Below are 24,682 nucleotides of genomic sequence, written 5' to 3'. Positions count from 1 at the left end.
GCCGCCCGCTGCCCAGCCCAGTGCCGGGCTGACACGAGATACGCCTCTCTGGAGAAGGTGGAGGCCTCCAGGCCACCACGGGGCAGATCATTTGTGCCCAGTTCCTAGGCCTTTCTCCTGCCCAGCTCTGGTGAACCTCGGCTTTGACGAGCAGGCCTTGTGTCTGGCCAGACCACAGCTCTGAACGGAGACTCGCCACCTGGCGTTGCAGCTGTGCAAAGACTCCTGGAAGATGGGTGGTGGCCCGAGGCGTAGGGAACCTGTTTGGGGCAGAGACGGCAGCTTCTGCTAGAGCCCACGCTCGGGACACAGCTCGGAGGCTGTGTCTGTCACAGCTAGGAGCAGAAGGTACTCACATTGCCTGTCTGGGGCGTTTAGCTAAAAAAATATGGAATCTCACAACTCGTGTGCTTGCGTGTCTCCTAGCCTCACGACCCTCGTTCCACCGCTGAGGTTGGCCTTTACTGGACGTGAGCGCGACCCTGCGAGAACCACCCCTTAGCGATGGCCTCTGGGCCCTCCATCTTCAGCCTGAGAAGAGAGAGGGCCTGACACTGAGGTCAGTGCAGCCTCCGCCACGGGGCTCTGAAGGCTCAAGGCAGACACTGCTTTTTTTTTTTTTTTTTTTTTTTTTTTGGTGGTACTGCAGGTGGAACCCAGAAGCTTTCTACCTTCGGCCTATCCTCCCAGACCAGACCTATTTTATTTGGAAACAGAGTCTCACTAAGCTGCTGAGAGCCTCACTAAGTAGCTGAAGCTGGCTTTGAGCCTGTGCGATCCTCCTGTCTTGGCCTTCCAAGTGCTGGGATTACAAGCGTGCACCATCACGCCTGGCTTATTTATTTTATATGTGTGGTACTGGGGATGGAACCCAGGGGCTTTCTACCTCTGGGCTATCCTCCTATTTTATATTTTATTTGGAACAGGGTCTCACTAAGTTGCTGAGAGCCTCACTCAGTAGCTGAGGCTGGCTTTGAACCTGTACGATCCTCCTGTCTCAGCCTCCCAAGTGCAGGGATTACAAGCGTGCGCCACCACGCCTGGCCTTTTTTTTTTTTTTTTAAATAAGGTTTCACTGGGGATGATATGGTTCAACGGTAGAGCACAAAGGTCCTGGGTTCAAACCCCAATTACTGCCCAAAACTAAAATCGGGTGTTGGTAAACAGGTCTCATTAAGTTACTGCACGTGAGGAACCTGCCGTCCTGTCTCACCAACCCAGGTCCTGGGATGACAGGTACCTGCCCCGCACCTGGCTGGCCTCTTGAACAAAGGGTGTGAGTCGTCTGGAGGGGCACGCAGCCTTTTCAAAAAAGCTCCCCGGGAAGGACCTACTGGTCCTGTTGTGTGGGAACCTGTTTCCAAGCAGAAAATAAAAGGGGCTGGGATTTGTAGCAAGGAGGTAGAATGCCTCTGGATTTGGTCCCCAGCACCAAAAAAAAAAAAACCCTCTTGTGACTGTTACCTCAAAAATACCTACCGTGGTTCCCTGTCCTGACCTGCTGAGCCAGCCGGTGGCAGCAGCCCGCCATCTCCCAGGGCCTGGGGACTTCCTACCAAAGGGAACGTTCACCAGATCCTCCCAGGGTCTTGTCTTGTTGATGATATTAAAAGGAGTCATTGTGCGCTAAGCGGAAAACGTGCGGTGCCAGGGGCAGGCAGGGAAGCTTGCAGGGACTGAGATCCTGCCTCTCTCCTGGGCAGTCCTCTGCAAGGGGTTGCTGGGCCTGGGGGCACCAGCGGTTGTGGCCCAGCCTCTCCACCATTCAGGTGGCCTCAGAGGCCTGGCCTCCAGTTCAAGACTCCTCAGACTCGTTTTTCGGGGGTGGGGGGGAGTGTGGCACTGGGGATTAAACCCTGGGCATTCTACCTCTGAGCTATATCTTAGAAGCTGGGCGTGGTGTCGCACACTTGTAAGGCTAGTACTTGGCAGGCTGAGACAGGAGGATTGCAGGTTTGAGGCCAGCCTCAGCTTAGTGAGACCCTGTTTCAAAAATAAAGAATAGCCGGGCGTGGTGGCGCACACTTGTCATCCCCATGCTTGGGAGGCGGAGACAGGAGGATCGCACAGGTTCAAAGCCAGCCTCACTGGCGTAAGACACCCTGTTTCCAAATTTTTAAAAATATATAAAAAATAGGTCTGGGAGTGTAGCCCAGAGGTAGAAGGGTTTCCAGGAACCCCAGTACCATCAAAAAAATAAATTAAAAATAAAGAATAGTCGGGCATGGTGGCGCTTCTAATCCCAGCACTTAGGAGGCTGAGACAGGAGGATCACACACATTCGAAGCCAGCCTCAGCTACTTAGTGAGGCTCCCAGGAGAAAGCCTCTCGGTTCCACACGCAGTACCACCAAAAGTAAATAAATAAATAAATAAAATAAAGACTAAAAAATTGGGCAGGGGGTGTACTTAGGAGGTGGAATGCCCCTGGGTTCCATCCCCAGCGTCTGAGGTTGCCTCAAGCCTGCTGACAACCTGTGTGCTAACAAGCCAGCCAACTCCTCCATCTTGTAACTGAGCTGCGAGGCTGGCTGGAGATTTCCCCAGAGCAGCACCGTCTCGCCACAGGGCGAGCCCCAGGGTCCGCAGCGCACGGCCCCGCTTCCCTCGCTGGCAGTCTAATGGAGGCACCGACAGGAGGAGGCTCCGCCTGCAGAGGCCTGGTCTCACCTCTGACAGGCTTGGGCTTCTTGGGAGCTGGAGTCTGGGGCAGCTCTAGGAACCGCGGCGGCTGCTTGTACAGGTCAAAATCCAGGCGGCGTAGGTTCCAGCTCCATCTCTCCCGGTCCAGCGCGGGCTTCAGCACGTCCGCAGCCGGGGTGTTTTTCTTCCATTTCAAATTGGTACGGCAAGTAAGTTAGGAGGAAAGAAGGCCCGCGGCACCCGCCCCACGCCCACCTCTCCTCCTCGGAACCTCGGTCAGCTCCGTGATGGACGGCAGCGTGAAGCCCTGCTGGCTGTCCATGCTGCCGCGGAGGCCCGTCACCTGGAAGCCCCTGGCCGTGAGCCAGGCCTGGCGGGACTTCTCCCGGGCTTTCTTCTCCTCCTCCTCGGAGTCCTGGGGCGCCACCGTGGCCGAGAGGTACTTCTGTGAGTAGGTGAATCTCTTTCCAGGCTCCTAGAAACAAGACAAAGATCTGATGGGGCAGTCTTGGACAGGGTGGAGCGGCCATCGGGACGCCACACAGGTATTAAAACGGCCCCGGGGAGCCAGACCTGGCGGCACCCCTGTAATCTCAGTGCTTGAGAGGCTGAGGCGGAAGATCACACCTCAAGGCCAGTCTCAGTCACCTAGGGATGCCCTGTTTGAAAATAAAAAATCAGCCAGGCATAGTGGTGCACGCTTGTAAGCCTAGCACTTGGAAAGCTGGGACAGGAGGATCACAGGCTCGTGGCCAGTGGTAAGTGAGGCCTTCTGCAACTTAGACCCTGTTTCCAAAAAATAAAATTTAAAATAACAAGGATGTGGTTAGCGTGTGTGTGTGTGTGTGTGTGTGTGTGTGTGTGTAATAAGTAATAATGAATAGGAAAAATTTTTAAAAATAGGGCTGGGAATGTAGCTGGGAGGTAGACCAACACCTGAGCGTCATATCTCCTTCATTAGAAGTTTTCTACACAGAATGAGGGCCGAGAACCTAAACCAAGCCCGGTCATGACGGCGCGCGCTTATAATCCAGTACTTGGGAGGCTGAGACGGGAGAATGGCAGGTTCACAGCCAGCCTCGGCTACTGAGTGAGGCTCTCTGCAACTTAGACTGCTTCAAAATAAAGGATAAAAAACAAGTCTGAGAGCCGGGCGTGGTGACGCAGGCTTGGAATCCCAGCATTCAGGAGGCTGAGATTAGAGGATCACAGTTCGCGGCCAGCCTCAGCTACTTAGGCCCTCTGCAACTCAGTGAGACCCTGCTTCAAAATAAAGAATAAAAAAATAGGACAGGGGGTATAGCTCAGAGGTCAAATGTCTCTGGGTTCCATCCCCAGACCCACAAAAGAATAATAAATAAAAATATAAAAAATTAAAAATAGGGCTGGGATTTGGGAGGCTGAGATTGGAAGATCGCGGTTCGCGGACAGCCTCAGCTACTTAGGCCCTCTGCAACTCAGTGAGACCCTGTTTCAAAATAATAAAAAAATTGGGCAAGGGTAGTGTAGCGCAGAGGTCAAATGCCTCTGGGTTCCATCCCCAGACCTGCAAAAAGAAAAAAATGGGGCTTGGGGTGTAGCTTTGAATGCCCCTGGGTTCCATCCCCAGTACCACACAAAAAAAAAAGTATGGTGGGGAGGTTCTACCTCCAAGCTACACCCCCAGCCCTATTTGGTTTTTTATTCTTTTTTTTTTTTTTTTGGTGGTGGTACTGGGAGTGAGACCCAGGGGCTTTCTACCTCTGGGCTACACTCCCAGACCTATTTTTACATTTTTATTTGGAAACAGGGTCTCCTAAGCCAGCGAGCACGGCTGGCTTCGAACCTGCGCGATCCTCCTGTCTCTGCCTCCCAAGCGCGGGGATGACAAGCGTGCGCCACCACGCCCGGCTTTATTCTTTCTTTTGAAACAGGGTCTCACTGAGTTGCAGAGGGCCTCACTAAGTGTTAGCTGAGGCTGGTCTCCAACCGCGATCCTCACATCACACGAGGGGAAGGAGCCGGTGGGTAGGCCGGCCGGCGCTCACCTTGGCCATCTCTCGATACAGCTCCTTCTTGGCAAGTTCTGCGGAGTTCAGGGTCTGGATGCTGTAGTTGTGAACAGCCTTGTTGGCAGGAGCTGGAATTCTCATCATCTTCACCGTGGGCCTGGAAGGCGTCTTGGGAACGAGGCAGGCTTCCGTGATGTTTTTCTGGAGGCAGAGACGCCAGTCTTACCCACAGCAGGCCGCTCGCCGCCATGCCAGCTCATGTGTGTCACAATATGGCAGGGATATGTAAGCTCCCCTGACCCTGCAACGCCAGTGCTGCTTTTCTTAGGTACTGGGGATGGAACCCAGGGCATTCTACCTCTGAGCTACACCCCAGCCCTATTTTTTATTCTTTATTTTGAAACAGGGTCTCATTGAGTTGCAGAGGGCCTCACTGAGTAATTGAGGCTGGTCATGAACCGCGATCCTCCTGCCTCAGCCTCCCAAATGCTGGGATTACAAGCGTGCACCAGCACACCCAGCTTTTTATTTATTTTGAAGCAGTCTCACTAAGTTGCAGAGGGCCTCACTAAGTAGCTGTGGCTGACCATAAACCTGCCATCCTCCTGTCTCAGCCTCCCAAATACTAGGATTACAAACCTGCGTCACCACACCCAACCCAACCCTTTTTTGAAATGTAAAATACAGCCAGGCGTGGTGACATAGGCTTGTAATCCCAGTGCTTGGGAGGCTGGAACAGGAATTTTGCACAGGTTCGAAGCCAGCCTCAGCTACTTAGTGAGGCTCTGAGCAATTTAGTGAGACCCTGTTTCCAAATAAAATAGAAAATAGGTCTGGGAGTATAGCCCGGAGGTAGAAAAGCCCCTGGGTTCCACCCCCAGTACCACCAAATAAATAAGATGGGCGTGGTGATGTAAGCTTGTAATTCCAGTACTTGGGAGACTGAGACAGGAGGATGGCACAGGTTTTTGGCCAGGCTCGGCTACTTAGTGTGGCTCTCAGCAATTTAGTGAGATCCTTTTTCCAATAAAAATAATAAAAATAGGTCTGTGAGTATAGCCCAGAGGTAGAAAGCCCCTGGGTTCCATCCCCAGTACCACAATAAATAAATAAATAAATAAATAAATAAATAAATAAATAAATCAGCTGGAGGAGGTGGTGCATGCTTGTAATCCCAGCATTCGGGAGGCTGAGACCAAAGGATCGCGGTTCGCGGACAGCCTCAGCTACTTAGGCCCTTTGCAACTCAGTGAGACCCGGTTTCAAAATAAAGAATAAAAAAATAGGGCAGGGGGTGGAGCTCAGAGGTCAAATGCCCCTGGGTTCCATCCCTAGACCTGCAAAAAATAAAAAATAAAAAAAATAACAAATGGGGCTGGGGGTGTAGCTTGGAGGTAGAACGCCCCTGGGTTCCATCCCCAGTGCTGCAATTAATTAATTAATTAAAAAATACAAAATACATGGTGCTGTGGCTGGCCTCCAACCTGAGACCCGCCTGTCTCAGCCTGTTGGGACCTAGGATTCCAGGGCGTGGCTGTGCCTGGCCTCCGGCCGCCCGGTGGCCTGGGCCTCGCCCACCTGGATCAGGCTGTCCTTCTTGGCTCTGCTCTTCCAGAGCATGGCGTTGCGCCACTGCAGGTACTTCTCCTGGTGGGCCAGGACCTCGGAGGTGAGGGTGGAGGCGCGGCTGCGGAAGTCGTCCAGGTGGGGGGCCGGCTGCGGCGGGATGGCCAGCAGCTGGCCCTCTGTGAGGTCTTCCTGCGCGATGGGCATCCCGAACTCCTGGCTCAGCTCTCTGATCATGGCGGAGGAGGGCAGCAGGTCCCTCGCGACCACCTCCCTGAGCCTCATGCTGCCGCGGCAGATGTCATGGATCCTGGAAGCAGGCAGCACCGCTCAGCCCCGTGCCTACCCCACGGGTGAGGCGCGAGCATCCCTGCCCACTGGGGAATGAAAGCAAGCCTGCTCGGGGCATTGTGCCTGACCTCCCGGCACGTGGGAGGCTAAGACAAGAGGACCGCAGGCTCAAGGCCAGCTCCAGAATTTAGTGAGCCCCCATAACCTAGTAAAACACCTTTTCTTTTTTTCAGAACTCGGGGTTGAATCCAGGGGCATTCTACCTCCAAGCTACATCCCCAGCCTTATTTTTTTATCCTTTATTTATTTTGTTTTGTTTTGTTTTTGTGGTACTGGTGTTCCTGGAAGCCCTTCTACCTCCGGGCTACATTCCCAGACCTATTTTTTTATTTGGAAACAGGGTCCTTAAGCCAGTGAGGCTGGCTCCGAACCAGCGCAATCTTCCTGTCTCAGCTTCTTAAGCGCGGGGATGACAAGTGTGCGCCACCACGCCAGGCTTTATCCTTTATTTTGTTTTGTTTTGTTTAATTTTTTTTTTTTTTTTTTTTTTTTTTTTTTGGTGGTACTGGGGTTCCTGGAAGCCCTTCTCCCTCCGGGCTACACTCCCAGACCTATTTTATATTTTTGAAATAGGGTCTCTTACGCCAGCGCGGCTGGCTCCAAACCAGCACGATCCTCCTGTCTCATCCTCCTAAGCACGGGGATTACAAGCGTGCGCCACCACGCCAGGCTTTATCCTTTATTTTGAAACAAGGTCTCACTAAGTTGCTGAGCGCCTCACTAAGTAGCTGAGGCTGGCTTCAAACCTGTGATCCTCCTGTCTCAGCCTCCCAAGTACTAGAATTATATGTGTATTATCACATCCAGCTAAAACCCTGTTTCAAAAATTTATAAAAGCCAGGCGTGGTGGCACATGCTTCTAATCCCAGCACTTGGGAGGCTGAGACAGGAGGACTGCGCAGGTTCGAAGCCAGCCTCAGCCTCACTAAGTAGTGAGGCTCTCAGCAACTATGTGAGACCCTAGGATTTTTTTTTAATTCTGAAACAGGGTCTTGCTACACTGCTGAAGACCTTGCTAGGTTACTGAGACTGACCTCACAGAACCTGCAATCCTCCTGTCTCAGCCAAGTCCTGAGATTTACTTTTGTTTTATTTTAAAACAAGGTCTTGTTAGGTTGCTGAAGCTGGCCTCCAAACTGCAATCCTCCTGGTGCAGCCTCCTGGTGCAGCCTCCCGTGTATTGGGATCAGAGGCACGTGCCGCCTCCTGGCTTGGCCACTGGCTCCGGAGGACTGCGAGGAGAGAAGGATGCTTTCCCGGGGAAGGGTAAGCTGCCATGGCCAGTCGGCCTAAAATTTCCGGGATTCTCATGGGAGAACGGATATTCCCAGCCACGCCCTCCCTGGGCCCTTCATGGACACTCCTGCTGGGCCCTCCCCCAGCCGCCCTGACCAGACACACCTTGGAATCACCGTGCAGAGCTGGTGCCTAGCCCCGCCCCGCCCCGCAAGGCCACGCCCTGTGGGCTCAGCCCCGCCCTGCAGGGCCACACCCCGGCCACGCCCTGCAAGGCCCCACCTCACATGCACAGGCCACGCCCCGCAAGGCCCACCTCACACGCACAGGCCCCGCCCCGCAAGGCCCACCTCACACGCACAGGCCACGCCCCGCAAGGCCCACCTCACACGCACAGGCCACGCCCCGCAAGGCCCACCTCACACGCACAGGCCCCGCCCCGCTAGGCCCACCTCACACGCACAGGCCCCGCCCCGCTAGGCCCACCTCACATACACAGGCCACGCCCCACAAGGCCCACCTCACACGCACAGGCCACGCCCCACCCTGGCCACGCCCCACAAGGCCCACCTCACACGCACAGGCCACGCCCCGCAAGGCCCACCTCACACGCACAGGCCCCGCCCCGCTAGGCCCACCTCACATACACAGGCCACGCCCCACAAGGCCCACCTCACACGCACAGGCCACGCCCCGCAAGGCCCACCTCACACGCACAGGCCACGCCCCGCAAGGCCCACCTCACACGCACAGGCCCCGCCCCGCTAGGCCCACCTCACATACACAGGCCACGCCCCGCAAGGCCCACCTCACACGTACAGGCCCCGCCCCGCTAGGCCCGCCTCACACGCACAGGCCCCGCCCCACCCCGGCCACGCCCCACAAGGCCCACCTCACACGTACAGGCCCCGCCCCGCTAGGCCCGCCTCACACGCACAGGCCCCGCCCACCGCGCGCAGGCCCCGCCCACCTGGCCAGCGCCTGGAAGGCCCTGCGGGGCACGGCGTCGCGCACGTAGAGCGCCGGCTGCCGCATGAGCAGCGCCACGGGCCTGAAGAGGTGCACGTGGAGCAGGGTGGTCTCCAGGTCGGCGTAGCGGCGGCGGCCGAAGAGCAGCCGCGAGTTGTACAGCGCCTTGTACCCGCCGCGCTGCTCCCGGCTCAGGCTGCGGGCGGGGCGGCAGACTGCCATTAGCAGGGCCTCGCATTGAAACCACAAGGCATGCCGTCCCGTCTGCGAACCTCGTCCTCGGGGGCCAAGACAGGAGGATCTCGGGTTCGAGGCCAGCCTCAGCAACCTGGCGAGACCCTGTTTCAAAATAAAAACTAAGCCGGGCGCGGTCGGGAGGCTGAGGCTGGGGGATCGCGGTTGGCAGACAGCCTCAGCTACTTAGTGAGGCCCTCCGCAACTCATGAGACTCTGTTTAAAAATAAAAAATAAAAAATAGGGCAGGGGGTGTAGCTGGGAGGTAGAACGCCCCTGGGTCCCATCCCCAGACCCACACACACACACAAAAAAAAAAAAAAGAATAAAAAGAATAAAAAATAGGGCAGAGGTAGAATGCCCCTGGGTTCCATCCCCAATTCTGCAAAAAATAAGGGGTGTAGCTTGGAGTTAGAATGCCCATGAGTTCAATTCTAATAACCACAAAAATAAAATAGGACTGGGCATGTAGAAGGGCGCTGGGTCCCACCCCCCGCGCCTCCCCGCGCGGCCGGCCGCCCACCGGCTCTGCTGGCTCTCCCACAGCTGCCTCAAGCCCTGGCTGGCCAGGCCCTCCAGGGCGAGGAAGTGGATCTTGCCGTCGACCAGGTGGAAGCCAGTGAGGACGTCCAGCTCCTGCCGGGCCTGGACCTTCACCCGCATCTTGAAGGCCGACAGGATCTGCTGGACGCTCCTGGTGGGGTAGGCGTCCAGCTCCAGGGCCCTGGCGTTGATGGCGGTCACGTCCTGCAGCAGCCCGTGCAGGAGGGGCAGCTTCTTAAAGTCGAACACGAAGATGATGAGCCCAAACTGCGGCCGGCCTGGGTCGGGCTCGGCCGCCCGCGCACCCAGGGGCACGGCGACGTCCACGCGCAGCGTGAGCTGGGAGCTGGCCTCCAGGTAGCTGCCCGTGGGCATCGGGCTGTGCTGCAGCGCCTCGCCGGGGCCCCGGAGGCCCACGCCCCTCCTGCTCCGGCCGGCCGCGCCGCGCTCCGAGGCCCCGGGCTCGCAGCTGAGGACGGGGACCACCAGGTTCAGGTACTTGCGCCCCAGCAGGAGGTCCGCGAAGCTGACGTGGGCGACGCCATGCGGGTCCCACGTCTTTTTCTGGGACTCGAACGGGTTGGCCTCCGTGTCTCGGGGAGAGATGAGAGACTGAAGGTTGAGGTAGGCGTCCAGGGGGTCCTCGCCAAACAGCGTGGGCTTCCGGGCAAACGCCTCCGACTTGCGATCCCGGTCGTGTACCTCCACCAGCATCGGGGGGCCCTCCAGGTACTCCCGGAGGTCACTGGGGTGCATGGCCCCCAGGAAGATGACGTTGATGTCCTCAAAGGACACGTGGGTTCCGTGAGGCTTCCCTTCCGTCTTGTGGACCGGTGTTTTGTGGAACTGGTATCTGCAGTACACAGGTGTGCACAGCTTCTACGACAGAACGGGTGGCCATGGCGCCGCTGCGGCCGCCCTGCGCCCAGGAGGGGCCCCCAGCTCCACGACCCAGCGCCAGGTCCATGGCCGCGGCCCCAGGAGCCCGGGCGTCCTCCCCAGAACAGACCCAGGACAAGCCAAGTGCCCCGTGCTGGGGAGGCCGAAGCAGGAGGCCCACAGATTAGAGGGTCAGCCTCGGAAATTTAACAAAAGGCTCGGCAAGCCGGGGTGGGGGCGCAGGCTTGTCATCCCAGCATTGGGGAGGCTGAGACAGGAAAATCGCAGCTCGACGACAGCCTCAGCTACTTAGCGAGGCCCTTTACAACTCAGTGAGACCCTGTTTCCAAATAAGAAGAAATGGGGCTGGGGGTGTAGCTTGGAGGTAGAAGGCCCTGGGTTCCATCCCCAGTATCGCAAAAAAAAAAAAAAAAAAAAAAAAAGGACACTCAGCAACTTAGTGAGACCCTGTTTCAAAATATAAAAATATAAAGGATCACGAGTGTCCCACAGAAGTAGAGCACCCCTGGCCTCAACCTGCAGCACCACACACAAAATAAACAAGACAAAAAAGCCTGTGCCAGTACTGGCAAATGGCTTCAGAATGTATCCGAAAATGTATTTGAAAATGGCTTTGGATACTAGATGTCAACTACTAAGCCAAGCATGGGAGGGAGGGATAGGGAGAGAATGGGGTGGGGATTGGGTGGGGGCTGACTGGGAAAAGTGTGCATGTATGTCTACAAAAGTATGTATCCTACTATGATGTATGAATACAGTGCACCAATAAAAAAAAAAATTAAAAAAAAAAAAAGAAAATGGCTTTGGTATTAATGTGCCGGTATTGGAAAATGACTTTGGAAAAAGAATTTGGTAGTAATGTATTGAAAATTGGTTTCAAAATATAAGAGGCAGTGAGGGCCTGGTTACTGCCGGGCACTCGGGCAGCTGTTATAATGTAGAGTCCCCTCACTAAAAGTAATTAGCAAGTAGGTAGAAGAGTTGGGACTTGGGGCTTTAATATTCTAAAAACAGGTTTACATAATAAATGACCTCTAGTGGTAAAGCTAGGAACTTCCCAAGAGTGTGGAAGGAGGGTGCAGGGTGTGGGAGGAGGGCGCAGACCTGGGGAGGAGGGCGCAGGCCTGGGGAGGAGGGCGCAGGCCTGGGGAGGAGGGTGCAGGCCTCTGTCAAAGGGGAGCAGATACCTTGTTAATCATTCTGGTCCTAACAAGGAAACTCAGGCGTATACCTGCGGCAGGGCAGGAAGGTGTTTTGGGGGCGGAGCTAGAAATCCCATAATCATAACAAGGGGCCTGCAGGGCGTGAGTGGGCGGATTGCACCTAGGTAGAAGATCACTTGGTGGAAGACGCAAGGCCTGTACGCATGAAATCTATTCTGCACCTACAGCTCCTGACGGACTCTCAAGTCACTGCGGCGCTTGTTCCTCTAAGGCAGTGCTTCAGCTGCTTCCATCTTTCTGTCTTGTAGTAATAAAATCGCTTAAGCTTCCAGCAAGAGTCGGGCTGTTGTTTTCTACACAAAGCTCAGAACAAGAACCCGGGCTCCGTCTCTCACTGCCACAGAGCCGCGCTGAGAGGCGCCACAGCAGGCCGCGGTGCCCAGAGCCCCGGGGCGGGGCCTCGTAGCACACAAGGGCTGGGGACTGGTGTCCTATCCTTCCCGGGACTGGTGTCCTATCCTTCCCGGGAATGGTGTCCTATCCTTCCCGGGACTGGTGTCCTATCCTTCCCGGGAATGGTGTCCTATCCTTCCCGGGACTGGTGTCCTATCCTTCCCGGGAATGGTGTCCTATCCTTCCCGGGACTGGTGTCCTATCCTTCCCGGGAATGGTGTCCTATCCTTCCCAAGCCGGCCACAGGGCAGCCACAAGCCTTGGTTTGCGCCTGTGTTTCTAGTTCCTCTCCTGAAGCTGGACATAGAAAACGTAGCCAGGGTTTTAACTCTCTTTTTTTTTCCTTTTTGGTACTGGGGATTGAACTCTGGGGCATTCTACCTCCAAGCTACACCCAGCCCAGGACTCAGGAGCCTGAATCTCTCTGGCGTCTCCCCGCAGCATCCTCGGCGGGTTGGTTAAAAGTAAATGAAGAGCCGGGCGTGGTGGGCGCCCTTGTCATCCCCGCGCTCGGGAGGCTGAGACAGGAGGATCGCGCAGGTTCGAGGCCAGCCTCAGCTACCGAGTGAGGCTCTCGGCAACTTAGTGAGACCCTGTTTCCAAATAAAGTATAAAATGGGTCTGGGAGTATAGCCCGGAGGTAGAAAAGCCCCTGGGTTCTACCCCTTGTACCACGAAAAAATTTTTCTTAATTTAAAAAAATAAAAGTGAATGAAGTGGCCTTTCCCGCGGGGCCGGGAGAGGCCGGGCTGGCGCGGTGGGCGAGCCTGGGGTTGGCGCCTTCTTACCTCCAGCTCGCAGATGGGCACGGGCTGCGTCGGCAGGCACGAGGCGCACTTGATCCGGATGATCAGGGGGTTCAAGTCCTGCTTCTGCTCCTCCGTCATGATCGGGGCGTCTATCTCCAGGCTCAGGAGGCAGTCCAGGATGCTGGCTGACTTCTCCCCGCCACGACTCACCACGCTGTGCTGGCCTGGGGCAAGATGGCACCGGGTGAGCTCACAGGCATCCCAGGCAGGCACAGAGGGAGCGGCACCCCGAGACCGCGTGCGTGGGGTGCCGGGGGGACCCGGGACGGCCCACCTCCGAGCGACACCCGCAGCCCTCTGGCTTACTTCTATTTTGAGACAGGGTGTCACTAAGTTGCTGAGGGCCGCACTGAGTTCCCAGGCCTGGCCTGAGGTGCGATCCTCCCATCTCAGACGCCCAAGTACTGGCATGTTCAGCTTCCTTCAATTCTTTACTAGATATTTTTTTAAAAACTTGTAGTGAAGTCGGGCGTGGTGGCGCACGCTTGTCATCCCAGCATTTGGGAGGCTGAGACGGGAGGATCGCACAGGTTCGAAGCCAGCCTAGGCTACTTAGTGAGGCTCTTGGCAATTTAGTGAGCCCCTGTTTCCAAATAAAATATAAAATAGGTCTGGGAGTATAGCTCAGAGATAAAAAGCCCCTGGGGTTCCATCCCCAGTACCACAAAAATAAAATTAAAAAATTGTAGCAAAGCCGGGCATGGTGGCGCACGCTTGTAATCCCAGCATTCAGGGGGCTAAAACCAGAGGATCACGGTTCGTGGACAGCCTCAGCTACTACTTAGTGAGGCCCTCCGCAACTTAGTGAGACCCTGTTTTAAAATAAAGAATAAAAAAATAGGGCAGGGGTATAGCTAGGAGGTCAAATGTCCCTGGGTTCCATCCCCAGACCCGGAAAAAAAAAAAAAAAAACACTTGTAATGAACCGGGCGTGGTGGTGCATGCCTGTAATCGCAGCACTTGGGAGGCTGAGGCCGGAGGATTGTGGTTTGTGGAGGACGCCTCAGCTACTGACTGAGGCCAAAAAAAACAGGGCTGGGGGTGTAGCTCAGACGTAGAATGCCACTGGGCTCAATCCCCGTACTGCAAAAACAACAACAAAAAAAATTGTAGTAAAGAGTAAAGTGATTATGAAGAGCATCTTTCTGGGCGGGTGTGGGAGGGTCAGAATCACAAAACAGGAAGTAAAAACCCATGCCTAAAATTACACGCTGTAATCCCAGGATTTGGGAGGCTGAGACAGAACTGCAGGTTCAAGGCCAGCCTTAGCAACTTAGGCCCTGCAATTTGGTGAGACCCTGTTTCAAAATAAAAATAATAAGCCTGGCGTGGCGGCGCACGCTTGTCATCCCAGCATTCGGGAGGCTGAGACGGGAGGATCGCGGTTCGCGGACAGCTACTTAGTGAGGCCCTCTGCAACTCAGTGAGACCTGGTTTCAAAATTTAAAAAAATAGGGCAGGGGGTGTAGCTCAGAGGTCGAATGCCCCTGGGTTCCATCCCCAGACCCACACACACACACACACACACACAAGAAAAATAATAATAATAATAAAATAAGGCTGGAGGCCTGATGTGGTGGCGCACGCTTGTCATCCCCGCGCTTGGGAGGCGGAGTCAGGAGGATCATGCAGGTTCGAGGCCAGCCTCAGCTACTGAGTGAGGCGCTCAGCAACCTAGTGAGACCCTGTTTCCAAACGCTAACACTCTCAGCCCTCGTCTTCTCCACTGGGCAGTGGAGACAGCCCCCCTTGCTGGGGTGGCCGCGAGCACCCTGCGGCCATCCCAGCGGCACGGTCAGCTGCCACCTACCGGCCAGGAGCGGCATGATGGACAGCTGGATGGAGAAGGCTCCCTGGCTCCAGTACCCCGCCAGTCTGAGGTCGCCTTCCTCATCGGCTCGGGGTCTCTTCTGTCTCTTCTGGATTTTTTTTTTCCCCTCGGAATCTCTCGCTTTAACTGTGAAATCAAAGGAAGAAAATAGCCGGGCGTGGTAGCACGGGCTTGTCATCCCAGTACTTGGGAGGCTGAGACAGGAGGACTGCAGGTTTGAGGCCGGCCTCAGCAACTCAGCAAAACCCTCAGCAACCTAGTGAGACCCTGTTTCCAAATAAGAAATAAAAATGGAAGCCAGGCGTGGTGGGCACGCTTGTCATCCCAGCATTCGGGAGGCTGAGACCGGAGGATCCGGGTTCACAGACAGCCTCAGCTACTTAGTGAGGCCCTCTGCAACTCAGTGAGACCCTGTTTCAAAATAAAGAATAAAAAATAGGGCTGAGAGTGTAGCTCGGAGGTCGAGTGCCGCTGGGTTCCATCCCCAGACCCAGAAAAAGAAAAGCAAATAGGGCTAGGGGTGTAGCTCAATGATAGAATGCCCCTGGGTTCAATCCTCAACACCATAAAAAATTTAAATATTAGATATCAAAGAATCCTACTGAAGCATCCTGAATTTGAAACATTTCAAAATTCCAAGTGTAGCCGGGCGCGGTGGCGCACGCTCGTCATCCAGCACTCGGGAGGCTGAGGCCGGAGGATCGCGGTTCGCGGCCAGCCTCAGCTACCTAGTGAAGCCCTCCAAAACTCAGTGAGACCCTGTTTCAAAATAAAGAAAAAAAAATAGGGCAGGGGGTGGAGCTCGGAGGCCAAATGCCCCTGGGTTCCATCCCCAAACACACACACAGACACACACAAAATAAATCCAAGTCTATTTAGTAATAAAACTTCAGCCAGGCATGTGGGCGCACACTTAAGATCCCAGCACTTGGGAGGCCGAAACCGGAGGATCACAGTTTGCCACCAGCCTCAGCTACTTAGTGAGGCCCTCCGCAACTCAGTGAGACCCTGTTTCAAAATAAAGACTAAAAAATAGGGCAGGGGGTCGAGCTCGGAGGTCGAATGGCCCTGGGTCCCATCCCCACACCCACATAAATAAATAAATAAATAAATAAATAAATAAATAGAATAAAATATTGGGCTGGGGGTGTAGCTCGGAGGTCAAATGCCCCTGGGTTCCATCCCCAGTACTGCAAAAACTAAAATAAAATTATATTAAAATAAATAAGTAGCCGGGCGTGGTGGCGCACGCTTGTCATCCCCGCGCTTGGGAGGCGGAGACAGGAGGATCGCGCAGGTTCGAAGCCAGCCGCGCTGGCGTAAGAGACCCTGTTTCAGAAATATAAAATAGGTCTGGGAGTGTAGCCCGGAGGAAGGAGGGCTTCCAGGAACCCCAGTACCACCAAAAAAAATAAAAATAAAAATAAAAAAAATAAAATAAAATAAATAAGTAACACTCGGAGCGCCCGTCCTCACTCACTCTGGGACTTCTGCCTCTCCAGCAGATCTGTCAGGCTTCCTAGCGACGTCCTCTCAATCAGCTCCTTGATCTCCATCAAGGAGGCCCCAGCCAAGGGGGCCGCTGCTGTTCTGGATGCGCTCCGTCTAGAAAACCACAAAGGGAAATGCAACATCCCCCGCTCAGGAGGCCGCGCAGGAGGGCCGCGGGCTCAAGGCCAGGCTCAGCAACCTGGAGAGACCTTTATCAAAATACAAAATGAGCCGGGCGTGGTGGCGCGCACCTGTCATCCCAGCACTCGGGAGGCTGAGACAGGAGGATCGCGGTTCGCGGCCAGCCTCGGCTACTTAGCGAGGCCCTCGGCAACTCAGCGAGACCCGGTTTCATAATAAAGAATAAAAAATAGGGCTGGGGGTGGAGCTTGGAGGTCGAATGTCCCCGGGTTCCATCCCCAGACCCGCAAAAAAATAAAATAAAATAAATGGTGAAATAGTGCTGGGGTGTAGCTCAGAGGTAGAACGTCTCTGAGTTCAACCCCTAGTACCACAAGAAAAGAAAAAGGAAAAGAACATAAGGGCGGCGTGTAGCTCAGAGGTAACACCTGCTCGGTCCCTAGTACCTAACTGTCCATCAGGGAGAAAACGCTGCAGACACCTTCTGCTGGGATCTCTGAACTCCACCTGGCTACGTTCATTTTATTTATTTATTTATCATTTATGTATTTATGTATTTATTTATGTATTTATTTATTATTTATTTATTATTTATTTATTTATTATTTATTTATTTATTTTTGCAGGTCTGAGGATGGAACCCAGGGGCATTCGACCTCCGAGCTCCACCCCCTGCCCTATTTTTTATTCTTTATTTTGAAACCGGGCCTCACTGAGTTGCGGAGGGCCTCACTAAGTAGCTGAGGCTGTTCACGAACCGCGATCCTCCGGTCTCGGCCTCCCAAACGCTGGGATGACAAGCGTGCGCCGCCGCGCCCGGCTTGACCACGTTTATTGACTGCACCAAAGGTCGTGGTGCGCACCTATAAAAATCTCAGCACTTGGGAGGCCGAGAAAGGAGGATCGCAGGTTCAAGGCCAGCCTCAGCAGCTTAGCAAGCTGCTGTTTCCAAATTAAAAAAAAAAAAAAAAAAAAAAAAGCAGGGCTAGGAGTGTAGCTCAGAGGTAAAACACATCCCTAGTACAAAAAAATAAAAAATTAAGAAAGAAAGAAAGAAAGAAAGAAAGAAAGAAAGAAAGAAAGAAAATAAAAAACTACCACGAGTCACAATCAGGCTGCGCAAGGGGGGCCCTGCTCCCCCACCCTCCAATAACCGGGTCCACCTCACCGAAATGTAGAGAGGTCGTCCACTTTCAAGGACTTTTCATTGTCCTCGCTGCTTCTGCAAGAATTTTCGGGATCCGCTGGCTGAGAACCTGTTGATATTGGCAAATGTCAAACGTCTGGTCCCACGCTAGTTCACAAAGAAACGAGGGCCCTCGGAAATTTCGGGGGGGGGGGGACTGGGACCGGAACCCAGGGGCATTCCTCCTCCAGGCCACACCCCCCAGCCCTATTTTTTTAATTCTTTACTTTGAAACAAGTTCTCCCTAAGTTGCAAAGGGCCTCACTAAGTAGCCGAGGCTGGCCGCGAACCTGCGATCCTCCTGTCTCAGCCTCCCAGGTACTGGGATGGCAAGCGTGCGCCCCTACGCCCGGCTGCCCCTCACACATTTCTGTGGCACCAGGATCCTGGAGGATCCTAAGCATTCAAAAAAGTTTATTAAGTTAGGCGTGGGGGAGCCGGGCGTGGTGGCGCACGCTTGTCATCCCCGCGCTCGGGAGGCGGAGACAGGAGGATGGCGCAGGTTCGAAGCCAGCCTCGGCTACTGAGTGAGGCTCTCAGCAACTCAGTGAGACCCTGTTTCCAAATAAAGTATAAAAATAGGTCTGGGAGGATAGCCCGGAGGTAGAAAGCCTCTGGGTTCCACCCTCAGGACCACCAAAATAAAGAAATTTAAAAAAAAAAGTTAGGCGTGGTGGTGAAGGCCTGCAATCTAAGTTCTTGGGAGGTAGAGACAGTAGGATCACAGGTTCCAGGACAGCCTCAGCAACTCCCTGAGACCCTGTTTCAAAATAAAATAGCCGGGCGTGGCGGCGCACGCTTGTAATCCCCGCCCTTGGGAGGCTGAGACAGGAGGATCGCGCTGGTTCGAACCCAGCCTCAGCTACTCAGTGAGACCCTGTTTCCAAATAAAATATGAAAAAGGTCTGGGAGTATAGCCCGGAGGTAGAAAGCCTCTGGGTTCCACCCCCAGGACCACAAAAAAAAAAAAAAAAAAAAAATAGCCGGGCGTGGTGGCACATACTTATAATCCCAGTGCTTGGGAGGCTGAGACAGGAGGATCGCACAGGTTCGAAGCCAGCCTCAGCTACTTAGTGAGGCTCTCAGAAACTTAGTGAGACCCTGTTTGCAAATAAAGTATAAAATAGGTCTGGGAGTGTAGCCCGGAGGTAGAAAAGCCCCTGGGTCCCACCCTCAGTACCACAAAAAATAAAATAAATAAAAGAAAGTAGCCCGATGTGGTGGCGCACGCTTGTAATCCCAGCATTCAGGAGGCTGAGGCCGGAGGATCATGGTTCGCAGACAGCCTCAGCTACCTAGTGAGGCCCTGTTTCAAGATAAAGAATAATAAATAGGGCAGGGTTTTTATCTTGGAGGTCGATGCCGCTGGGTTCCATCCCCAGACACGCCAAAAAAAAATAATAATAATAAAGCAACAGGGCCGCAGCCTAGGCACCACGCAGCTCCATCCCGCACAGCCCGCGCGGCCTCGCCAGCCTCTCCCTTCTCACATGTCGGAGGCCTCCCATGTCTTTCTTCTTTGTCTTGTTTTCCTGAGAGATGTTCTTTGTTCCGGTCCTCTCCGTAGATGGTGCTGGCTTCCTCAGGGCCCAGTTGAGACAACCTTTTCTGACTTAAAACCAAATTTCTTACTTCCTCTAGAACGCGAGAGAGAAATGGTCACTGAACCAATCGATTAGAAATACACACCAAGCCGGGCGTGGTGGGCGCGCTCCTCATCCCAGCATTCGGGAGGCCGAGACGGGAGGATCGCGGCTCGTGGCCGGCCTCGGCTACTTATGAGGCCCTCCGCAACCCAGTGAGACCCGGTTTCAAAATAAAGAATAAAAAATAGGGCCAGGGGAGGGTAACTTGGAGGTAGAATGCCCCTGGGTTCCATCCCCAGTACCACACACACAAAAAAAATTAAGAAATACATATCAGGCCAGGCGTGGTGGAGCACACCTGTAATCCCAGAACTTGGGAGGCTGGACCGGAGGATTGTGATTTGAGGCCAGCCTCAGGTCGTTAGCGAGGCCCTTTGCAACTCAGGGAGACCCTGTTTAAAAATAAAAAATAAAAAATAGGGCTGGGAGCCGAGTGTGGCGGCGCGCGCTTGTCATCCCCGCGCTCGGGAGGCTGAGACAGGAGGATGGCGCAGGTTCGAAGCCAGCCTCGGCTACTTAGCGAGGCTCTCGGCAACTCAGTGAGACCCTGTTTCCAAATAAAATGTAAAATAGGTCTGGGAGTATAGCCCGGAGGGAGAAAGCCCCTGGGTTCCACCCCCAGGACCACACACACACACAAAAAAAAAATAGGGCTGGGGGCACAGCTCAAAGGTAGAATGCCCGAGTTCCAACCCTAGTACCGCAAAAATAAATAAATAAATAAACAAATAAATCACAAGCCTCCAGAAACATTTCAAAGAAAACTGCAATGTCTAACTTACCAAAAGAGCCTCCATCATCAGAAAAATTGGCAGCCTTCAGTCGGTAATACCTGACTTTTTTCGAGATCTTGTCCTTGGTGTCCCAAAGCCTCAAGGTTATTTTGTGGAAATTGATTTTCTTTAGTAACTCCTTTGTCATGTTTATGTTGAAAGTCTGGCTCCACGACACCCACATTTTGCCACCGTCCTGCCAGGGTTTCACAGTCTGCGAGACAAAGATATTGCTGGGATTGCAATAGTCTTTATTTTTATTTTATGTATTTATTTATTTATTATTATTATTATTTATTTTTTTTTGGTGGTCCTGGGGTTCCTGGAAGCCCTTCTCCCTCCGGGCTACACTCCCAGACCTATTTTTTTATTTGGCAACAGGGTCTCTTAAACCAGCGAGGCTGGCTCCGAAACAGCTTGATCCTCCTGTCTCCGCCTCCCAGGCGTGGAGATTACAAGCGTGCACCACCACGCCCGGCCTAGTTTTTATTCTTTAATTTAAAACAGGACCTCGCTAAGTTGCTGAGAGCCTCACTAAGTAGTTGAGGCTGGCTTCGAACCTATAGCGATCCTCCTGTCACAGCCTCCCAAGCGCGGGGATTACAAGTGTGTGCTACCACGCCCGGCTTATTCTTTATTTTAATTTCTTTTTTTTTTCTTTTTGGTGGTGCTGGGGTTCCTGGAAGCCCTTCTACCTCCGGGCTACACTCCCAGACCTATTTTTACATTTTTATTTGGAAACAGGGTCTCCTAAGCCAGCGCGCGCGGCCGGCTTCGAACCTGCGCGATCCTCCTGTCTCCGCCTCCCAGCGCGGGATGACGAGTGCGCCCACCGCGCCCGGCCTCTTTATTTTTGAGACAGGGCCTCACCGAGTTGCAGAGGGCCTCCCTAAGTAGCTGAGGCTGGCCGCGAACCCGGATCCGCCCATCTCAGCCTCCCGAGTGCTGGGGTGACAAATGTGCACCAGCAGCCCGGCCCGATTAATAATTTCCTATGATGTTTTGGTTATAACCTTCAATAAAAGCAAGATGCTGTTGGAAGGACGCGGGAGTGGAGACATCTCTCCTCCCCGGCCTCCCCAGCGGCCACACTGACTCCGTTGTTACCCAGGTGCGATTCTACTTTTCAGCAGTCAATCAATCAATCAGAGCCATCTGCTGTGTGTGTGTGTGTGTGTGTGTGTGTGTGTGTGTGTGTGTGTGCGTGAGAGAGAGAGAGAGAGAGAGAGAGGGAGAGAGAGAGAGAAGAGAAGAACGAACCCAGGGGTGTTGTTCTACCTCTGAGATAGACTCTTTTTATTTTTTCTTTTGAAACAAGGTCTTGTTAGGTTGCTGAGAGTTTCACTAAGTTGCTGAGGCTGGCCTCCAGCCTGCAATCCTCCTGCCTCGGCCTCCAGGGTTCCGCATTTCCAGCAAGCTCCCAGCGAATACATTTTTCTGTAGCGAGTATCACATCACACGCAAGCCGACACAGGCTCCCCCTCACCCGCCCAGGACCCCCTCATGTGTCGCGCACCTTTACCCCCGACTCCAGGAACACCTTGGCCACGCCTGGGAACACCAGTATGTCAACTTTTTCAGGTTCTCCGTCATCCGGAAGGAGCAAGTACTCGATGTGGTAGAAACGCCGAACCTTTATGACGTGGCTGTCCTGCTTCGGCTGTTTCCTGTATTTATCCATGAAGCTTGAAAGTTTTCCTTTGTTACCTAGAGGGAGAGACTGAATGAGCCTTGTTCTAGCCTCGTGTGGAAACGCAGATGCGCTCCTGCAGCTCCTGGCACGAGAACAGAGCTCCGTTAGGAGTGTCTGCCAGCCGGGCGTGGCGTGGTGGCGCTCGCTGGCAGTCCCAGCATCTGGGAGGCCGGGACAGGAGGATCGCGGTTCGCGGCCAGCCTCAGCTACTCAGTGAGGCCCTTTGCAGCTCAGTGAGACCCGGTTTCAAAATAAAGAATAAAAAATAGGGCTGGGGGTGGAGCTGGGAGGGCGAATGGCCCCTGGGTTCCAGCCCCAGACCCACAATAAATAAACAGTCTACTAGCCGGGCATGGTGGCGCACACTTGTAATCCCAGCATTTGGGAGGCTGAGACGGGAGAACTGCCGTTTGCGGACGGCCTCAGCTGACTGGCGAGGTTCTTCACAACGCGGTGAGACCCGTTTTCAAAAAATAATAATACTAAAAAAATGAGACTGGGGGGTGTGGCGTGGCTCAGAGGTACGACGTCCCTGGGCTCTGATAAGCCGGGTCCCTCCCGCACTTGATCTCAGCAGCAGGAACGGGAGGCGGAACCCCGGCAGCTAGAAGCGGAGATATCGCCAGACTCCAAACATCGCGAGACTACAGATGTCCGGGAGAATCCCATGCCTATAAAACACGGGCCTCCACCCACCACGAGACGCAGCCCGGGCCAGGACCATGCCGGCCATCCCTTCCCCAAGGCCGCTGACTCCCCAGAGGGTCCGAATAAAGCAACAGCGGTCTCTGATAACCCACCTGGTGTTTTTACCTCCTCCTAATCCCCCGACTCTATTTTCAACCGAACAGGTGCCGTTACCCAGTACGGAAAAACAAAAAAAAACAATGTGGCCGGGCGCGGTGGGCACGCTCGTCATCCCCGCGCTTGGGAGGCAGAGACAGGAGGATGGCGCGGGTTCGAAGCCAGCTGCGCTGGCTTACGAGACCCTGTTTCCAAATATTAAAAAAAAAAAAAAAATAGGTCTGGGAGTGTAGCCCGGAGGTAGATGGGCTTCCAAAAAAAAAAAAACAAACAAACAAACAAAACAAAACAAAACAAAAGACGATGTGTCAGCTATGGTAGTTTCCACTCTGGAAAGGCTGTTGGGGAATTACAAGCCTGTCTCACCACTCCTAACTTGGTCCTATTTTTATCTTTATTTTCCTTTGAAAGAGGTTCTAAGCTTTCTTTCTTTTTTTTTTTTTTTTTTTGGTGGTACTGGGGATGAAAGCCAGGGGCATTCTCCCTCTCAGCTACACTTCCAGCCCTATATTTGATTATCTGGAAACAGGGTCTCACTAAGTTGCAGAGGGCCTCTCTAAGTGGCTGGGGCTGGCTTCGAACCTGCGATCCTCCTGTCTCGGCCTCCCAAGCGCTGGATTCCAGGCTGCGCCACCCCCTGGGTCCCCGACCCTTTGGACAGCGGGGTGGCCCCCTCCGCACACACCTAGGTTCGCGGGCAGGGCCAGCGAGATGGCCAGTTTGCAGGGCACCACCTGCGGCACGTCGGCGTCCAGGGCGCCGGCCTGCTCCTCCAGGGACGCGGCGCTGCTGGACGGCGGCTCCGAGTCCGAGTCCTGCGGCCGGGCCGGCGGGTGGCCGTCCAGGTCGCACTCGTTCAGGGACGGGTACAGGCTGTGCAGCGAGGAGACCGGCTCCACGCTCGCCCCGTCCTCATCCTCCCACTCCCAGCGGCGCAGAGACATGCTGCCGACCTGGAGGAGAGGACAGGGCTGGACCCCCGGCCAGGGCGGGCGACCCCAGCCCGGGACCACGAGGACAGGGAGGGGCGACCCCAGCCCGGGACCACGAGGACAGGGAGGGGAGACCCCAGCCCGGGACCACGAGGACAGGGAGGGGCGACCCCAGCCCAGGACCACGAGGACAGGGAGGGGCGACCCCAGCCCGGGACCCCCAAGACAGGGAGGGGCGACCCCAGCCCAGGACCCCCAAGAAGGGAGGGGAGACCCCAGCCCAGGACCCCCAAGTAAGGGAGGGGAGACCCCAGCCCGGGACCACGAGGACAGGGAGGGGAGACCCCAGCCCAGGACCCCCAAGACAGGGAGGGGAGACCTCAGCCTGGGACCCCCAAGACAGGGAGGGGCGACCCCAGCCCGGGACCCCCAAGACAGGGAGGGGAGACCTCAGCCTGGGACCCCCAAGACAGGGAGGGGAGACCCCAGCCCGGGACCCCCAAGACAGGGAGGGGCGACCCCAGCCCAGGACCCCCAAGAAGGGAGGGGAGACCCCAGCCCAGGACCACGAGGACAGGGAGGGGAGACCCCAGCCCGGGACCACGAGGACAGGGAGGGGAGACCCCAGCCCAGGACCCCCAAGACAGGGAGGGGAGACCCCAGCCTGGGACCCCCAAGACAGGGAGGGGAGACCCCAGCCCGGGACCCCCAAGACAGGGAGGGGAGACCCCAGCCCGGGACCCCCAAGACAGGGAGGGGAGACCTCAGCCCGGGACCCCCAAGACAGGGAGGGGCGACCCCAGCCCGGGACCCCCAAGACAGGGAGGGGCGACCCCAGCCCGGGACCCCCAAGACAGGGAGGGGAGACCCCAGCCCGGGACCCCCAAGACAGGGAGGGGAGACCCCAGCCCGGGACCCCCAAGACAGGGAGGGGCGACCCCAGCCCGGGACCCCCAAGACAGGGAGGGGCGACCCCAGCCCGGGACCCCCAAGACAGGGAGGGGAGACCTCAGCCCGGGACCCCCAAGACAGGGAGGGGCGACCCTAGCCCGGGACCCCCAAGACAGGGAGGGGCGACCCCAGCCCAGGACCCCCAAGACAGGGAGGGGAGACCCCAGCCTGGAACCAGGAGGACAGGGAGGGGAGACCCCAGCCCAGGACCCCCAAGACAGGGAGGGGCGACCCCAGCCCGGGACCCCCAAGACAGGGAGGGGCGACCCCAGCCCAGGACCACGAGGACAGGGAGGGGAGACCCCAGCCTGGAACCACGAGGACAGGGAGGGGAGACCCAGCCCAGGACCCCCAAGACAGGGAGCGGCGACCCCAGC

General features: G+C 55.1%; 1 protein-coding gene across 1 annotated transcript; it reads right to left on the bottom strand.

Moving 5' to 3' along the window:
- Window positions 1-87: 87 nt before the first annotated feature.
- Window positions 88-23,366, bottom strand: CFAP92 (cilia and flagella associated protein 92 (putative); the record flags this gene model as incomplete). Its single annotated transcript, XM_080718243.1, has 14 exons — window positions 88-260; window positions 2,670-2,831; window positions 2,898-3,117; window positions 4,670-4,834; window positions 6,212-6,509; window positions 8,757-8,951; window positions 9,513-10,411; window positions 12,837-13,021; window positions 14,668-14,814; window positions 16,169-16,293; window positions 17,489-17,576; window positions 19,935-20,139; window positions 21,442-21,632; window positions 23,108-23,366. The coding sequence occupies 14 exons, from the start codon at window positions 23,364-23,366 to the stop codon at window positions 88-90; spliced, it is 3,312 nt and encodes a 1,103-aa protein (XP_080574369.1).
- Between the last annotated feature and the right edge of the window lie 1,316 nt (window positions 23,367-24,682).

Source organism: Muscardinus avellanarius (assembly GCF_963383645.1).
Source record: "Muscardinus avellanarius genome assembly, chromosome: 22".
NCBI classification, from domain to species: domain Eukaryota; kingdom Metazoa; phylum Chordata; class Mammalia; order Rodentia; family Gliridae; genus Muscardinus; species Muscardinus avellanarius.
This window is presented reverse-complemented; position numbering and strand designations above follow the sequence as displayed.